Source organism: Ursus americanus, chromosome 17 (assembly GCF_024610735.1).
Source record: "Ursus americanus isolate L20-20 chromosome 17, mUrsAme1.1.p, whole genome shotgun sequence".
NCBI classification, from domain to species: Eukaryota; Metazoa; Chordata; class Mammalia; order Carnivora; family Ursidae; genus Ursus; species Ursus americanus.
The window spans coordinates 29221733-29240332 of record NC_142143.1 but is presented as its reverse complement, the minus strand read 5'-3'; the positions used below and the strand labels follow the sequence as shown (position 1 = coordinate 29240332).

Below are 18600 nucleotides of genomic sequence, written 5' to 3'. Positions count from 1 at the left end.
AAAAAAAGTATGCAATAGTACAACCTAGCCAGACCTTTATTTGATCGCGAATGACAGCATAGGAAAAGTTGGAAGAAACCTGGGGTTATCAAGTACGACTTTCTTCTTTTATAGACATAGACACTGAAACCCCAAAATTGCGATATCTAAGTCAGTGGCCGAGCCAGGACAAAAAAATCAGGACTCTTTTGACTTCCTCCCACTATCTATCACAGTGCTTCCCTAAGCCACATCCACTGACAAACAGGAGAAAGTAAAGATAAATGGGCAGTCAGAAACAGAACAACTTATGTTCTTGGAGAATTTGCAACATTATAACATCTGGGATGATACTAGCTTGGAACAAAAACAACCGAAGCTTTATCAGGCATTGAATTCTTACCAGCAAATAAGAGTGTAAAGACTACTACAAGTTGATAGAATGCATGACCCAAAATATTCTTCATCATCGTGCGTGAGATGAGAGGCTTATTTCTACCATAAGGCTTCCGAAGCAAGAGAGATTCAGTGGGGGGTTCGGTTGCCAGAGCCAGGGAAGCGAGCGTATCCATTATGAGGTTTACCCACAGCATCTGCACAGCCTTAAGCGGTGAATCCTAGAAAAGATAGGTTTCCTAATAGACATTCACAACTATTCAGGGACTCAGCAATTCTCAGGAAGCCCTTTGTATTTAAAAACTCAAAAAGCAGAACAGGATTACATTTTCATATTAATTAACCTACAATTTTAAGCTTCAGGCTAAATATCTAAGTACTTTAAAACAGCAGATTATACACACATTTTTGCTTTAAAACAAAACATTATTAAAACAAACATGTTTTAATACAAAAAAAACAAAACTGTGAACCTACTTGAGTAATACAGGCGCCCGTGAAAGCAACTATCACTGCTACCACATTAACAGTGAGCTGGAACTGAAGAAATTTTGAGATGCTGTCGTAGACATTTCGTCCCCACATAACTGCTTTAACAATGCTTGTAAAGTTGTCGTCTGTGAGAATGATATCAGATGCCTCTTTAGCTACGTCAGTTCCAGCGATACCCTAATAAAAGAAAGTCTGTGAGTTAGACTAAACGTTTAAAATATAATTTTTTTTGAAAGATTTTATTTACTTATTCGACAGAGAGAGAGACAGCCAGCGAGAGAGGGAACACAAGCAGGGGGAATGGGAGAGGAAGAAGCAGGCTCCCAGCGGAGGAGCCCGATGTGGGACTCGATCCCAGAACGCCGGGATCACGCCCTGAGCCGAAGGCAGACGCTTAACGACTCCGCCACCCAGGCACCCCTAAAATACAACTTTTAAGTATCCAAAAGGGTAGTATACGATCAACCAAAATTTACCATTATACTTAATGACTAATGACGTAAATCTACTGTAAAAGAAGGAAATAGCTATCCTACAATATTTCTCAGAGAGATACTCCATCAAAGCAAAAATCAAAGAATAAGGGACTGAAAATAAAGTTCAAATCGGGTTTAACAAAAGGAAGAATGCACACAGGCATAACCCAACTTCCTCCCCAAAAGTCACACACAAAGATATATTAAAATAAAAACTCACAAAATCGAAGTTAGTGGCAAAGGAGATACTGCAAGGAAATCTTAAGAGGCTGGAAAGGAGACAACCAAATAGTAAGTAGGCTGGCAGATCCCAGAGTGCTGAATCCTAAGCTAACAGTAGGGAAAGCAGAGAATTAGCTTCTTTTGCACAACAGACTCTCCTACATAAGGCTTAGGACTTGGCAGCACCAGGTAGCACTGGAAGGAGGGGTAAAGGTGTAAACGAAAATAGAAGGATTTCTTGGAAGTCTACCAAAGACACTTAAAGAAGCACCTAGAAGGTCCAAACCAAAAACAACTATGTCCATGAAGAGTAGAATGGGATGGATTAACAAGTTGTGGATTAGCAAAAATGAGTGAACTAGATACACAATAACACAGATGAATCTCATAAGCATAATGATGAGTAAAGGATGCTGGACTCAAAATACATATGTAAGATTCGTATGTTCACAGTTTGGAAACAGACAAAAGTAATCTTCAAAATACTAGTTATCTTTGCAGAGAGACAGGGCAATGATTAGAAGACAGTGTGACTGAAGCATCTGGGGGTACAGGTAAATATCTATTTCTCGCCTTGCATAGAACAGGTCTGCTAACTTGTGATAATCCATTCAGTTGTACATTTATGGCTTAGGCGCTTTTCTGTATGTGTGTTATATGTTAATAACAAAATTAAAAGAAAAGGCAACTAGGGGCGCCTGGGTAGCGCAGTCGTTAAGCATCTGCCTTCGGCTCAGGGCGTCATCCCGGCGTTCTGGGATCGAGCCCCGCATCAGGCTCCTCCGCTGGGAGTCTGCTTCTTCCTCTCCCACTCCCCCTGCTTGTGTTCCCTCTCTCGCTGGCTGTCTCTCTCTCTGTCAAATAAATCAACAAAATCTTAAAAAAAAAAAAAAAAGGCAGCTAGATCCTGAAGGCCTCTTCCCAAGTCCATGCAACCAAGTGGCAATTTGCCATGCCCTCTGACCTGGCAGAAGACTGCCTGCTAATTTATCAAAGATGATATGACAAAGACAGTCCAGACTGGGGGGGTACCAAGCACTGCTGAGTATAGGGGTGCTATACTGAAAAAAAGGGATTAAGAGTAACTCTGTTTAATGAGTGTTGAGACCACCACCCTCTTTTCTCTACTTGTTTCTCAGAACACCAGTATTCAGGAGTGCCCTCTAGGTAGCAGATATGAAGGTTCTTTTCTGGGAAATCTGATCATCTGAAAAGACCTAAAAATCCTTCAATTCAAGGTACACTAAGGAAGTAAAATAGCCAAGCCAGGTCACTTTACTGAGAAGCTTCTGATTGACAAAATCCCACCCAAAGGCCCAATGCTTTCCAGCTTTCCACCGGTAGATATGCAGAGGCAACCAAGAATCAATCCCCTGACATCTGAGGAAAGACTAAACCAAAAGGCAGATGGAGACACAGACTCTGCAGAGACGAAAGCTTATTTTAAAAAGTCAAATCCTTAGAGAGGTAAAAAAGGTGCATCAATGAAACATGAATAGAATGTTAAAACAAGACAAAGAAGTTAGAGATCTTAGAAAAAAAAAAAACAAACACCCAAACCCCAGAAACTGAGGCAACATCCCTGAAAATAAAGCAAGATGACAAAGATATGGTAAATTGGAAAAAAAGAGACAAGATAATAAGTCCAAGCAGTTCAAGAACTGGGATGGGGGGTGGATGTTCCAAAAGAAACGGAGGAGATGAAATAAGACAAGTATAAAAAAATAAGAGTATGAGTTTATTTCATAGTACAGAGCTGTTCGACGACAAAACATCATTACACTTCAGAAGACTGGAAACTAAGGAAAGACGTTATTTATCTCCAGAAAGGGAAAAAACAAACACACACACACCACAAGAGGTTCACAATCCAAAATGGTATGGAGGAATAAGGAGGAATGAATTGAAAATTCTCAGTGAAAAACTGATTTTCAAATGAGACTTTTGTATCAAGTCAGATTAAGACTCAAGAGTGAGAAGAGGGTGGAGATTTCAGTCATAAAAGTCATGAAACAGTTTAACTCTCATAAACTTTTTTTCTCAGAAAGCTGCTGGAGAAGACAGTGTTACTCCACGAGGGAGTAAACCAAACAGACGATGACACCGAGTCCAGGAAATACCAGGTCCAACATGAGAGAGGAAAAGGAACTCCTTAGGTATGGAGAACGAGACAGCTGGGTAGCAGGCCTGGCAGAGTCCACACTCAGGCACGTCGGAAGGTCTGGGAAAAGGTATCTCTAAGAAGGTGAAAATGTCAAAGTGCCAGGGGATTCTGATGTAAAGGACAGAGAATCTGGTGATGAATTTGTTATTAAGTACCTAGAAAAACTAAGCACAAACGTGAACGCATTTTAAAAAAATAGATTTAAAATTAAAAAAAAAGACTTAAAAAGTGAATGAAAAAGACAATTTATAAGGAATACAAAAAGTTGTTCAAGGAAGTAAGAGTCATGATGGCAGACTACACAGCTCAGCTGAGAACAAAAGTCACAATAAGGACTGTATACTGGTCTACCCGAAATTATGACCTAATTCTGGGGGGAAGAATGACAGGACAGGTAGCGTGCAGTATGCATTATGGAGGTGACAGTGGTGTGCGTCGGGTGTGCCTGTAAAAGTGTGAAATCCTTATCTTTCTCAGCGAGAAGTCAGTAGCAAGTGCTTTACATCAAACAAATAAAAAAGCACCATATCATTTAGATATATAGAGGCAAACAAGTAAGGGAAACAAACAGCTAAAACAGCTGGTTTCCTTTTGTCAAAAAAAAAAAAAAGAGCTGGAAGACGTAATTTGTGGTAGGGGACTTTAGTAAGTCATGTAAAATGACATGACTTTTTAAATGCATTTACTGTGTTGATAAACACAAAAACAAAATTCCAATCAAGTTTTTCTCAAAAATATTCAACAAGAGAACAATCTTAATTTAAAATTTTAGCCTCTAGCTTCTAATCGGAATATTTTACTTTTAATGTGCACCACATTTAACACATCTAAGCCTCACAGGTTTTCCTGCCTCTCATCATTCCCCGTCTTTTTCAAATGCAAATCTCATTGCTCCCTTGTTCAAAATCCTTCAAAGTTTAAAAAGTAATTTTGAGATGTTAATTGGTGTCCAAATAAAAATGAGTTCCATTGTCAAGTAAGTTTGGGGAACTTCCAACAGGAAAAGTTAAACAGCTTTTTTATGAGCTGCTCTGAGTTGGATGCTGCCATGCGTGTGAGTCTCCAAACTTCTTTTCACGCCCTCGGAAGTCAGCTTGGGAAGGGCTGATCTACTGGATGGAGGAAGAAGGCCTCGGTATTCAAGGCCCTTTGCAGGTGCCGCCTACCAATACTCCCTGCTCCACAGCCCATTCTCCTCCAACAGCACACCCTCTTCCAGACAAGTTCAACTTCTTGTCGCTCATGAGGGTCCCTGCACTGTCCTTCCCCACCTCCTCTTCTCCGTCCCACAACTCAAATGGCCATTTCTTTCAGAAAACCTTTCCTAGTCTCTCCAGGCAGTCTTCCTCCTTGATCCACACCTTGTGTAGTGTTTGGTCCTTCACTGGTGGCCACTACGCTCTGATTATTTACTTCCCTGTGTGCCGAACCTTTAGGAGACAACTACTCACTTCTAATGTTTCTGGACCAGAATACTGAAAACAGCCTCTTAATATTTGGAGAATAAACAAACAAATCCTTTATTAACCTAAAGTTTTTTTTTTTTTTTTTAAAAAGACAGTATCTTAATTATCTTAGGGAAGATTTGACTACCAAAGATGTATTTGGTTATAGAAATCCATCATGGCATTCAGGCTTTGAAGACAGAGATATCTGTATGTTATGATTTGCTGAATTTTGGTACGAATAATGTAATATCATAAGATAATATTATATTTTAAATGTACCATGGAGGCTTGCAATCGAAAGGACTCTATGGACAGTGGCTATACAGAGAGAAAGCCAGACCTCTTCGCAAGCTAATAATGTACTTAGAGTCCTTTTGTAAATCTTATTTTATTGTTGTAAATTTTATTTTAATGTTGACTTTTCTAAATAGAGTGTGTGTAAACACACACACACACACACACACACACACATATATATATAGAGAGAGAGAATAGAGAATATATAGATAGTATTCTAAAATGCTATTTCTGCCTGCAAAGTAAGAGACAAATTTAACAAGGACTAATCAATAGCAATTTCTTGCAGGTATCTATTAAAAACTCAAGCCAAATAATTTTTTCAGTTTTAAAATACGAAATTGGAAAACTGAATACATAAACAAAGCAAACTCAAGCCTGACTGAACAAAAGTGCTTTGAAATTCAAATCATTCTTTGGTCTTTTAAAACAGATTTAGATTTTTGATGTGTACCTTAAAAAAAAGGTGGTACAATGGGCCTAAAACCTTCAGGACTTAAAAATGAAACAAAGCAGCCACTGTACTGTGCTTCTATCTGTGATACTATGTTTACCTATGTGTACTGAGAGCCCTTGGCATCTGCCTTAAACACTGAAGTCTTGGGAAGCAAGCTTTTTATTTTTTAAAATGCACTGTAAGTAAATGCCTTCCTGGTCTGCTGTCTGATGAAAGTCACAGTCAGAGTCCTGCTAATGCTCAGAGCAGCAGAGAGTGATCTTGTGTTCCTCCAGGAACAACCATCCTATTTGCCCACAGCCAAAGGAACAGGACTTAAATATTCCTTCTCCCTTCAGCTACTTTTCACAAGTCTTCAGAAGTTCAGACAAGTGTGCTGCCAACCATAATGAGTCTGGAATAGGGTAGGGCGGGGATCTCTGGGTTCACAGCTATTGGCTGGGAGCACTTCACCGACCTAATTTCCTCTTTCCATCCCTCTCATGCCTGCTGAAAGGCTGCCACCATGGCGGTTCTGCTAAACCCCTATTTTAGCAGCACAATATCAAGGGGACAAATTATACGAACAAACATTGGTATACATAAGTATTCTTGTATCTGAAACCTGTGGGGCCGGACTGTGTTTCAGAATTCAAGTCTCCCACATTTTAGAAAGATAATTAGGCACTTATCTTCCATCACAGATTTTCCCAGAGGAGTTAGCACCATAAAAACATATTAATATCTATGCAATGTCTATGATTGTTCATGTTGAGTGGGACAAATAACTTCCTCACATCCGTTTGGAATAAGTTTTGGAGTCAAATGAGTCTGTTGCAAATTTAGGAAAGAAATTTCAGTTTTCAGATTTTTAGATTTCAAATTGTGATTATGGACCTGTGTTTTCAAAAAATTAAAGTAAGTGAAAATTAAATAGAAGACTTAAGTTTTCTATGGCACTGAAGGTACAAAGATTCATTCCAACACTGAAAAGCTGTAAGGAATCGATTCAGAGATATAAAACAATTTAATTTCAATCATTAAACATTTATGTAGCATCTGTATTTCATGGTATCAATTTTATAGTAAATACTTCATTAGTACTATGGCTAGAGTTTAAGAATATAATAATGAAATGCTGACATTTTCTAGCACTTTAAGTAATCAAATCTAAACTGAAGAATTGTGGGGGAGGGAGTAGATTTTTTTTCCAATCAGAAAAGGATTACAGCTATTATATACAAAATGATGACTTTCAGTTCACTCTTAACAGACACCTTCAGTTGAAAGAAGATTCTCAATTATATTTTTAACTAAACACACACACACACACACACACACACACACACACACACGTACATTTTCTCTCCCGTTCAAAAGACTGTCTCCTGCTTAAGAGGACTGTTGTAAGGTTCAGATCAGATGACAGATATTTATATATTCTGTGGCGTACAAAGTAAATGTATGATGTTCTAGTTCTTCAGGAGTCATCTTCTAGCCAGATTTCACTGCATCAAACGAACATGGTTACAAACTACTCAGACTTACAAACCGATTTAGCACATATATTTTCACTCAAATCTTGAAGGACAGTGTTTAAAATCAATAGTGGGGCGCCTGGGTGGTTCAGTTGGTTAAGTGCCTGACTTCGGCTCAGGTCATCATCTCAGGGTCCTGGGATCCAGCCTAGTGTCAGGCTCCTTGCTCAGCAGGGAGTCTGCCTCTCCCTCTCCCTCTGCTCCTCCCCCCCCACGCTGGCTCTCAAATAAAAAAAAGCCAATAGCAATCTAGTAACAAACAATTCAGCCAGTAAATGACATCTGAATGCTTAACAGGTTAAGTTCCTACCATCGCAAATCCAACATCAGCTTTCTTTAGTGCTGGGCCATCATTTGTACCATCACCAGTTACAGCTACAACCTGGCGTTGTTCTGACACAGTGCTATCAATTATACCTGAAACAAAAGTAAATATTTGTGCTGTAAAAATATCCCCTTTAATTAATAAGGTGATTCTGCAGAGTATCCTGACCAGCCAGTTTTACAGACTTGAGGTTAAAAATAAACAAACAAATATAGAGAAATGGAAACTGCTGAGATGTTGGATAAGGACCAAGTCCAGAAACTAAGGCTACCCTAGGAACAATATCCTGTTTTAATGAAGATAAACACAGTTCACAGAAGGTGTCAAAAGGAAATGTATTTAGATTTCATAGGAAAAGATAATATCCAAGATCAAAAGGAAATGTATTTAGATTTTATTGGAAAAGATAATATCCAAGATCCAATCTATTATTTAATATCTATTACTACTTCAGATTACAGAACACATTTCTGTATCAACAAATTGTGAAGTAACTGTAAAATCGACTCACCTTTAACCAGTGTATGTTTGTCAGTAGGAGATGATCTTGCAAGTACTCGAAGCTTTGGCCAAATCTTGTCTATCCGCTCTTGCTCAATCTATAAATGTTTGTGAAAGTTAAAATATATCCAAACCTAGTTTTATAATTCCCAAAGTAGCTATCTGGCATATGTATCAGCAGTTCTCAAGAGCGTGGTGAACAGACCAGCACCATCAGCAATTCGAGGGAACTTGTCAGAAATGCAAATTTTTTTTAGCAAGGCCCCAAGCCTATCATCTTATCAAGTCCTCTGGGTTGGGGGCCTAGCAATCAACGGTTTTAAAAGGCTCTTTAGGTTACTCTAATGCATACTCAAGGTTGAGAACCACTATTATATACACATATCATTATAAGATCAAATTTTAAAAATCTTCCCACTGCCTGTGAAAATAAAAACTCCTTAACGTAGTATAAAAAGCGCAGTTTGAGTAGCCCTAAAATATGGTCTGTATCAGCCTTTTCAAACTTCCTCCCACACTCACTTGTACGTATTCTACTGCTGAAACCGGCCAAGACGAGGGGAAAAAAAAGAAGTGCTCACTCCCTATAGAACACATTTCTTGATCACTAGTCTCTTTCACTTCCATAACGTTAGTGCTTCTGCTTCTTAGCTGCAAGCGCATTTCTTCATGTGCGATGCCTAACGCACAGGGCATATTCTAAATGTTATACAAAAAATAGATCAACAAAAAACTAAAGAAACCCTTACCTCTCCTTTTTCATTTCGTATTCTTCTGTTGAAATCTTTACCTTCGAGGCACAGAAAATCTTCACCGGGATGTAAAATACCACATTTGGTGGCAATCGCCCGAGCAGTATTAATATTATCACCAGTGACCATCCGCACAGTAATTCCAGCCCTCTGACATTTCTTTATGGCCTCTGGTACCTGGTTTACAAAGAAAAATTCATATTACGAAAGAAAGAAAGAATTTCCAAAGGGGGAAAAAACCTCCACTGAACAAATAACGCATTACTGCACAGTCCCACAAATAATGACAATTTTATTTCATCTAAAGATATTCAATATTTCTTTAATTACTCCCAATAATCTCTTCTTTCCTCTCCCACAGCCACAGTCCTAGTTCAGGCTTCATTTTCAGTTGTGATCCTACTTAATTTGTTTGCATTATTTATATACCAAAGGCTTCTTAAAATGCCCCCCTCCCCAACCATTATGCAATTCTTTTCTGGTTGGCTTTCCACCTTTCTGGGTTCACTGACCAGACAACACGGGAGTAAAATGTTGGTGTGTTCCTTAGGATTATAGGTGGCTCACTTTTTCTTTCCCCCGACTCCGTATCTTTTAAGGATTACTTCACTTATTCTTGTACTTTTAACTGTCATGTAAGTGCTAATAATTTTCAAACCTACATCTTTCTCCTACCTCATTGTGAGTGCTGGATTCATAATTCCATCAGAGAAGTGGACAGTGGAATCTGGGTGTCCAAAAGGGGGACTATGTTTTTTAAAACCTACCTAACAGAAACCTAGGGGTCATCTGTCCTCTTCCAATCTCTCTTACTCTATCCATCTTTAAAGGACAATGAGTCCTGTGCATCCTACCTCAAACCTTCCCTGCACCTTGTCTCCCCTGCTTGTTGCCTGACTACTGAAATAGCTTTGTAATTGGTATCCCTGTCTTTACGTTTGTTCCTCCTGTAAAACATCTGAAATACCTGATGGTAGAATTATTTTTCTAATAGATTTTCTTATGAATACATGACGATTCCTCTACTGTTACACTATAAGCCGCAACATTCTTAGTATAATAGAGTATCACACCTGAACTTCAAAATAGTTTTCTAGATTTATGAGAAATTTTTCTCTATGACACAACTTGATGGATGAATAATCTATATATTGTTTCTGTGTCTCTGCTTCTGGCAATTCCCTTTGCCTAGAAAATACTCCCTGCTCTTTTCTAACCAGGAAATCCTTACTGATTTTGCCGGAGCAGAGGTTGCAAACACAAATGCCTTTAGGGCCATGCAGGTAACATAAATGAGAAAAACACTGACAGTTACAAACCCAACACTAATGGAGAAAGCTATTTGGCTTCAGCCTATTTTTTTTTTTTACTATGGTGGAATAAATGCCCAATGTTGACAGAACCGACCACTTTAAGATTTAGAAAGCAGAAGTCTACATTTGTGTATGTGCTCTCAATACATAATGCTTTAAACACACACACATCCCCCCACAGGGTCCAAGGAAAATTTGACTGAAGGCTAAATTTGGCCTTGCAGGCTGATGGTTTATAACTTCTACTGTAAATACAGTTTAAACGTAATGTCTCTGGAAGCAGCTTTCATGGCATATCTAGACAAAACTGTGTCTTCATATAGCACATATGTCTATTATTAAAAAAATCAGTATTTGATTTTGAAAACATTGGCTTGCTGTATAAATGTAATATATATCCTGGTATCTCATTTGAGATTAAAAGTAACCCAAAATTGTCCACCCACGCATTGTCTGGGTGGTATCTGAGATCATTTGGTAGAGAGACGATGAGTAACAGGGGGAAACTGGTCTCAGGTTCAAACCATGTGGCAAATAATATTTAAGAAGGACAAACTAAAAGGATGTACTGTATGGTGACTAACATAACATACTAAAAAATTATTATTAAAAAAAGGGCAACTTAACATTTATTAATGGCCCACTAACCCCATCAAATACCTCCAGATAAAGCTCACAAACCGCCCCCCCTCTTACAGATGAGAAATTGAGGAGAACCCAATTACCTTGTTCAAGTACCTATGCAGATTCCATAAAGCTGGATTTGTTCTAGATATCTAATTAATCAAAATTCTCTATATCAGAAATGCACAGTCCAGAATACCGACTCAGAGAAAGCTGCTTTGTATTACATTATCTCACATTAGTCTCAAGGCATCCATCTCATTTTGTGATAGTAAAAAAATTAAGTGCCACTTTCATGTTTAAAAAAAGACAAAACTCTCCATCAATCTCAATGCCAAGAACATGGTAACAGCAATCTATTTTCCAAAGGACAAAGGTGTAGACACCCTGACCTAATGCTACATTTAGGTAAGAGTTAAGCCATAAATCAATGTATAAAACTTTGGCTTCCTTTTGACCAAAGGTTGGCAAACAGTACCCACCTGGCTATTTCATCATTTCTAAATAGGCTGCAGCTTCTGATTCTCTTATTCCATTGGTAGTATCCTCTACCACTCACCTAGTGATGCAAGGAGACTGTCCCTCCTCTGTAAGACATCTAATTGTGGAGCTATTCTTTCCTCAAGAGCTCTCCTGGGGCCCCTTGGGTGAGTATACCAGCCTAGGCCACTTTCAGGCTACTAAGTCCAAATGCCTACATGACATACATTTGGATGTTTCAGACACTTCAACAATGTCAAGAATAGTTATTTCCAAACCCAACAGATTCATTCCTATTGGTTCTGCCTCCATTTACTTTGAAATCATTCCCTCCTTTTCATCTTCCCTGCCACACTATATGTAGGGCTAAGACCTGGGATCACTGCAATCACCTCCTGGCTTCCCTGCTTTACTTCCTCTTTCTATTTCTTACACAGTACCCAAAACAGTAGTTTAACAACACAAATTGTTACTTCCCAGCCTGAATTTGTTTAATTACTTCCCACTGAGTTTTAGAATAAAATTCAGAACCCTTATTGTTTTGTAAGACCAAAGATAATCTTATCTGTTGCCCCTTCTTGTCCACACCATACTGGCCTCCTTTTTATCTTTTATAATAGCTAATACTTTCTCACCCTCAGCCCTCTCTCTGAATTTTTTGTTCCATTTGCCTGGAATATTCTCTTGTAACTGTTATATGGCTGGCTCCCTTTTAGCCATCAGATCTCAGGTCAAATGTCATATCCTTGGAGTTCTCCTAATATGGTCTAAGTTACCTAATTTCATCACCCTGAGCATATCCTTCATAGCCCTTTTCACGCTTGTAACTGTCGTATCTGGTATCACCCTCCCAACTCCCCCCATATGCCAGCCAGAATGTAAAGCCCCTGAGGGCAGGGACCAAGTCTTATTCCTTACAGAATATATTTTCACTTGGCATACTGTCCAAGTACCTATCATTTTGTCAGTTTGGTTGTCTTACTTCTCTAGAAGATAAGCTTCATGACGATTTTGTCTACTGCAGTATTTCCAGTTCCTTAAAAAAGTACCTGGTACCACACATTGGGTGTTGAATCAATTAGCTGATAGTCATTGAACAAAAGCTGCTTTTGCCTTTGTGCTTTTACTCATGTTGCTTCTTTGCTCAGAATGTGCTTACAACTGCCCCTTGAGGTCCAGCTAACATTGCATCCATTAAGACTCAGATCAGGTAATTAACCTCCCAGAAGTCTTACTTGACCCATTCAGTGGTTAACAGAGCATAGCAGTCTTTTAAGTACACATGTTTTAGACAAAGCCGGATTTGAACACACTAGTTTAGTTCTTTGGTCTAGAGCTAACCTCTATACATCTCGATTTTTTTTTTCATCTGTTAAGTGAGAGTAGCAAGTCGCAGAGGTGAACATTAAATGAAATAACAGATGAGGGCAGTTGGCATAGTAACCGGCACACAGTAAGAATTCAAAAAAAAGATGCTACTGCTTTAAACTAAGTTGGGGGCTCATGTTCTGTGCCCATATAACATTCTCTGGATCAATCTAACAACGTACTAACATCCGGGGTTATATTTACATGTTTGTCCATTCCCACCTAAGAGTGACCTCTTTGAGGCCAGGGAATAGATTTCAAAAATCTTTAGGTCTATGGTATCCTAGTATAATGCCTGGCACATAGCAGATGCTAAATAAACTTTAAAAATTTAAAGAAAACAACCAAAGTGTATAGATGCACACTGTTAAATATGGGAACAGGATGTTTAAATTCAAATTAAGTAAAATTTAAAAATTTCATTTTTCAGTTGTACTAGCCACGCTTAACAACTCAGTAGTCACACGTGGTGAGGAGCTACTGTGGTGAGCAACATACAGAAAACTTCTATCATCACAAGAAAGGTCTACTGAACAGTGCTGCTCTAGAGACCATGAAAATGAGTAACTTAATACACCTATTATTTAATATAAACATCAACTGAAAAATCCACCCAGCTCAAGGCACTGTGCTAGTTATGGTGCTATCAGGACACAAGATCCCAAAGAAAAGCGGCCTAATTAAAAACCACCAATAAATAGCATATACATCCCAAGCACGATTTTTTCACCTGTTTTAGATTCACCCAGGGGGGGGAAAAACACAAAACCCACAGCCACCAAGAATGTTACTAGAAAGCTGGCTCCAGTCAGTGCCTGGATCCTGTAGGGTTAAGATTCTGCACATGCAGAGCACAGAACGTTTCACCACCTCAGGTCTCACAGGGTCTTCGATCCCCACAACAGCAATGCACGTAAGGCCGGTGACAATATCATTTTCATTATCCCACTCTGGTTCGGGCTCTCCTGCTGGGAAATCTCTGAATGCAAGACATATGGTTCTCAAGCCTTCTGATGCCATCGGTTCAATCACCGTTTTTACAATATCATCACGGTCCCTTGGTCTGAATACTTTTGCCTCACCATTAGCACTCAAGATTTTGAAACACCTAAAAGGAAATGTTGAATCCAAACATCAATAATTAACAAAAATAATGGGTAATGCCATTTAAGTGATCTGGAAGGGCTAGAAATCATGGGATCTGACATCCGGAATTTAGTGAATTACATGCATCTCCACAGACCTAAATCACAGTGGCTTTTACCCTTCCCTTTACACAACAGTTCTAATTTTTCTGGTTCTCATTTGATACCTCTCCACTTTATCAGTTACTCTAGATATTCTCTAAACCTTCTCTTTCGGAAATGCAATGTTCTTAAATTTTCACAAAGAACCCCCAATGGCAGAGGAGAATAAACTACACACCTGTCCATTCTGGTACAGAATTAGGCATTAACTTTAACACAAAATTCTTCTTTTCAAGTAAAAAGTCAAGTGCAATCAACCCCTTACCTGAGATGCTGTTTCATCACCTATATATTGTTTTAACCATGAAAGAAAAAACGTAACTTCTTGTTAAAATTAGCATTCTACTGAAATGAGAGAGATAATGCCAAAATAGTTTTGTTTTCAGTGACACTAACTACGAAATTTTAATTATGTGGTAAATGAAAGTCACACTATGTACTTCCCTATTTAAAGTTTACTTTTCATGACTCCCTTCTCTGCTCCTCTCCCTTGGTGAGGCCAGCTCCTCCTGCTTCTAGGCGGGTGATGGCCAAATCCACATCTCCTGTTTTGATGCCTTTCCCAAGCTCTCCATCACTGCTGAGGAGCTCCACTGGATGCTGCAGCAACGCCTGAGACCTACTGCGTGCAACTCTGAACGCTGCCCCCTTGGCCTCAGCGTCAGCATCAGCCCCGGTAATTTCAATGGCAATCTAACAATCTCACCTGAACACTTCCTTGTCCCACACCACCTGTACGGTATCAGCTCCTAGGTCCCACAGAGTGGTCCTCTTAACAGTCTCCTGCCTCTCCTTTCTGTTCCCCTGCTACTGCCTTCTCCTGGCTTACTTCAAGCCAGAGCTACTGTAACAGCTTTTTTAATTATTATGTCTCCAGTCCATCCTTTCTTTCCCTCCAACCCACCTTGCTTCCTGATGGAAGAATGATCTTCAATCACAGATTTGATCATTCTACTACCTGATGAAAAAAATACTCCAGTTACAGCCTCTGGCCCACTTAATTTTTCCTGCTTAGCCTAACGTGTAAGAACCCCTACAACAAAATGTAAATATTACTGTGGGACTATTATCTATCCGACTCCAAGCTCGATGTTTCACGTGCATCATTTTATTTCACTGTCGCAGAGTTCGTGGTCAGAAACCTTGATTGGTTTAATTCAAAAATCTTTCCTGTATCACCTATCTGCTATTCAGCAAGAGGTGGATGAGGCGGATTTCTAATCTTTCACACTGACATCAGATAAGCAAGTTTTCAATACAAGGAAGAAGGCTCTATGTGGCCTGTGTACCCCAAAGGCCCATTACTACCCAGTAAGCTATGCAACTAGCTACCTCCCCGATAGGGCCCGTGTATTCCCATCTCCTTTCCTTTCATGTGGCTTCCTTCACCTTGATGTTCTTACTTTATACCAAAACCTATCTGAAGTGCCACATCTTTCATGTGACAATGATCTCATCTTAAAACTCTGCAACCATCTGTCATGTGCTGCCGTTTCAGTAATTTATTTATAGACCTGTCTCTTAAAGCTGTTAGAATATAATCTGTCAAGTGTTCATTAAGATAACACTGGATTATAATCTACATGTAAGCAAATTAAAAGTAAAAATACTTTAAATGTTAGAAATTCAAACGAGCTCTAATTCTCCAAGGCTGCTCTTAAATTGTGTTTTTAAATTCTCTACTGGAATTAAGGAAACCAAAATAATTTCAGCACCTATAATAACATAAACATTAGGGAAATTATACATAAGTGTGTAATGTCAAAATTGAAACTACCTGTCTGTAAGAGGACAGTAAAAGAGAAAGACGACCATTCAAAATGACAGGAGATATTTAAATACCACAATGCTGCAGCATAGACATAAAACCTCACTCTGATATAAAAGGAGAATTCTTAAGACCTAGTGTTAATGCTCTGCTAGTCTAAAAACTTATCTATAATTCATTCATCACATTTTTCGAGCTCACTATCTACAACGTAGTGTTGAAGATCTAGACTTGAGCTTTTCTTCCCAGGAGGCCTTTATTTTTCACGATCCTCTGTAACAACGGAATCAACATGTCTAAAAGCAAAGATCAAGGTTTACTTTATTAAGTCTACCAGATTGAATGTAATGGGCACATTTTCCCTACAGCAAAACACTATGAAATAAAAGCAGCGGAAGTACAAAAATGGCAGAATACCATGGGTAAATATCTAGATACCATTAAAATATACCGAAAAGCTCTGAGGTCCTATCAGATGCCTGATGTTCACAAAAAAGGAAATAGCAACAATAACAACATAGTAGGTATTCCGTAAAGCAACTATAGTGAGCAATTTATTCATCTAAGCATTTTACTCTTACTTTTTCAGAATTATCTCAGATGCACCCTTGCTGAATATTCGATAACTTCCATCTGAATTTTTCAGGACAGTACTCATGGACTTCCTAACAGAATTGAAGGTGTAGACTTTGTACAGTGCTTCTTCTGGTATTTCATTTCTAACATCCTGATAATCTCGTTTTAAATCCAAAAGAAGTCCCAACAAGGCACATTCAGTTTTATTACCAACATGACGAGGTAATCCACCCTCTTTCTCTGGTGGCTATAAGAGAAAAAGGTTTAGAAGCTAGTATCATCTTGTTTCTCTATGACAGTTTAACTTATACTGTAAAATAGAATGCGACATTCTAAAACAAAACTATATAGGAAACTTCTAGTAATATCAGCATTTCAAAGAGGGACACAAAAAGGTACGGTAGGAAGGATCTCTGGGGGCGAGAATGACATGGATTCCAATCTCAGCCCTGCCAGTTACTAGCTACGTGAATTTCTGGCAAGTTACCCCACCGCTGTGGTCCTTGGTTTCAGCATCTGGAAAACAGGTGCATTTATGACCCAAGAATTAAGTGAGATAAGGCATGTAAAGTTTAAAGTTGGTTCCTAACACATAGTGAGATTTAATAAATTTTAATTCCTTTCCTTTGCTCTTCCTGTTTTCACTGAACATTTATGTTAAATTAATTCAAAATTAAATCTACTATACAAGTTTTTAAACTTAAAGGTGTATGTATTAAAATAAAGCACTGTTGCCTTAAATATATATAAAAGCTTTATTTCCTTCATCATATCTTCACAAATACCATCTTATATATAATTATCACTACAGTAATAAGGCCAGATGTGATCATCTTTACTTAACAATTGAAGAAAGTAAAGCTCAGACTTTCAGCTAGTAAAAGGCAAAGCTAGATCTAGAACCAGGATCCCATAACTTTTCAGTCTAATAATCCAATTCATGCATACTTTCACTAGACAACCTGTTAATATTAATTCTGTTCATGGTCTTCATCCATAAATCACTAGAACACATACCAATTCCAGCAATTCTATACTTTATGTTGCAAATAAGACTTTTAACTTACAAAGTTAAAAATATTTTATTCTAAGGCAGCACAAAGTCTAGAATTACTTTATTGAGTTAGTTTCAAAAGGTCTAAGGATGACCTCATTGGTAGGATCTACTGAGAAACCAAACAGAGCATATAGCAAGCATATATAAGAACACATTCATTTAAGTTGAAATGTGGCTTCAAAATTTTCTCTAGAAAATGGAGAGTTGACTTTCTACAGTAAGATAGCCTGGTCTTTCACAAAATAAGCTTAATAAGAATTTAAAATTAAGAACTTGTTATAAGGCTTGAGAGTTTCTAAACATGGGAAATTCAAAATATAGGAGGAGGAAAATGCAAGTCAACAAGGTATTAGTTGATCAACAGGTCTTACTTGTTGACACAAATTGTATTAAAGAAACTTACATACATTATCTAACTATATGACTTTTAAAAACTTAACACATCCAGTTCTCCAATTTACATATAATAAAGGTAGGTCTGAAGAGCTATGTATAGTCTATCATTACACATGTAAAAATTAACTTTCATATATAAATTAATTATTAAAGAAACCTTACCAATATTTTTGATGTATAAGCACAATTCACAGAAATTCCTGTTACAAGATAGGATAAAATATTTGGTGGAATAGCTTCTGGTTCAGGAATCTTTTTATAGTGTTTTTCATTTATGTAAGCTTGAACCACCGTCATTCTGTTCATTGTCAATGTCCCTGTTTTATCTGAACAAATAGCTGTAGCGTTTCCCATGGTTTCACAAGCGTCCAGATGCCTTACTAAGTTATTATCTTTCATCATTTTCTATGGTGCAAAAAAAAACAAAACAAAACAAAAACCAAGTAGTTAAACTACGTACAAAACCAATCACCTCATTATATAAAATTGTAAGTGCTTTAAATTAAGAATTAAACTCCCAACTATATACAGATACATAGTATAAAGCACCAATTTAATACTGGAAGAATTTTAGTATATTTGAACCTATTTGAATAAGCGAAAGAACATACTAGCTTTCTGTGGTTACATTTTTTTTTTTTTTTTACCAACGCATCACATAACCCAGTAAATGAACAGAGATACCTGCACTCATCTGCAAATCATGTTGACTATATGCCTCCAACAGACTCCGTAAGTGTCTTCA

The 18600-nt window shown here is 38.1% G+C and overlaps 1 protein-coding gene across 13 annotated transcripts in view; it reads right to left on the bottom strand.

Annotated features, from left to right (window-relative positions):
- ATP2B1 (ATPase plasma membrane Ca2+ transporting 1) overlaps positions 1-18600 on the bottom strand; it is a 125351-nt gene that overhangs the window by 14805 nt on the left and 91946 nt on the right. For all 13 annotated transcript variants that reach the window (XR_015727141.1, XR_006776510.2, XM_045779914.2 and 10 more), the window contains 8 exons: positions 18018-18260; positions 16408-16649; positions 13682-13919; positions 9024-9203; positions 8285-8372; positions 7759-7865; positions 853-1044; positions 383-596 (listed from right to left, as the gene is read on the bottom strand). Coding sequence is in view for 11 of the 13 variants with exons in the window: in XM_045779914.2 (XP_045635870.1) it covers positions 383-596; positions 853-1044; positions 7759-7865; positions 8285-8372; positions 9024-9203; positions 13682-13919; positions 16408-16649; positions 18018-18260 (1504 nt within the window). In the remaining 2 variants the exon portion in view is untranslated. The remainder of the gene's footprint in view (positions 1-382; positions 597-852; positions 1045-7758; positions 7866-8284; positions 8373-9023; positions 9204-13681; positions 13920-16407; positions 16650-18017; positions 18261-18600) is intronic.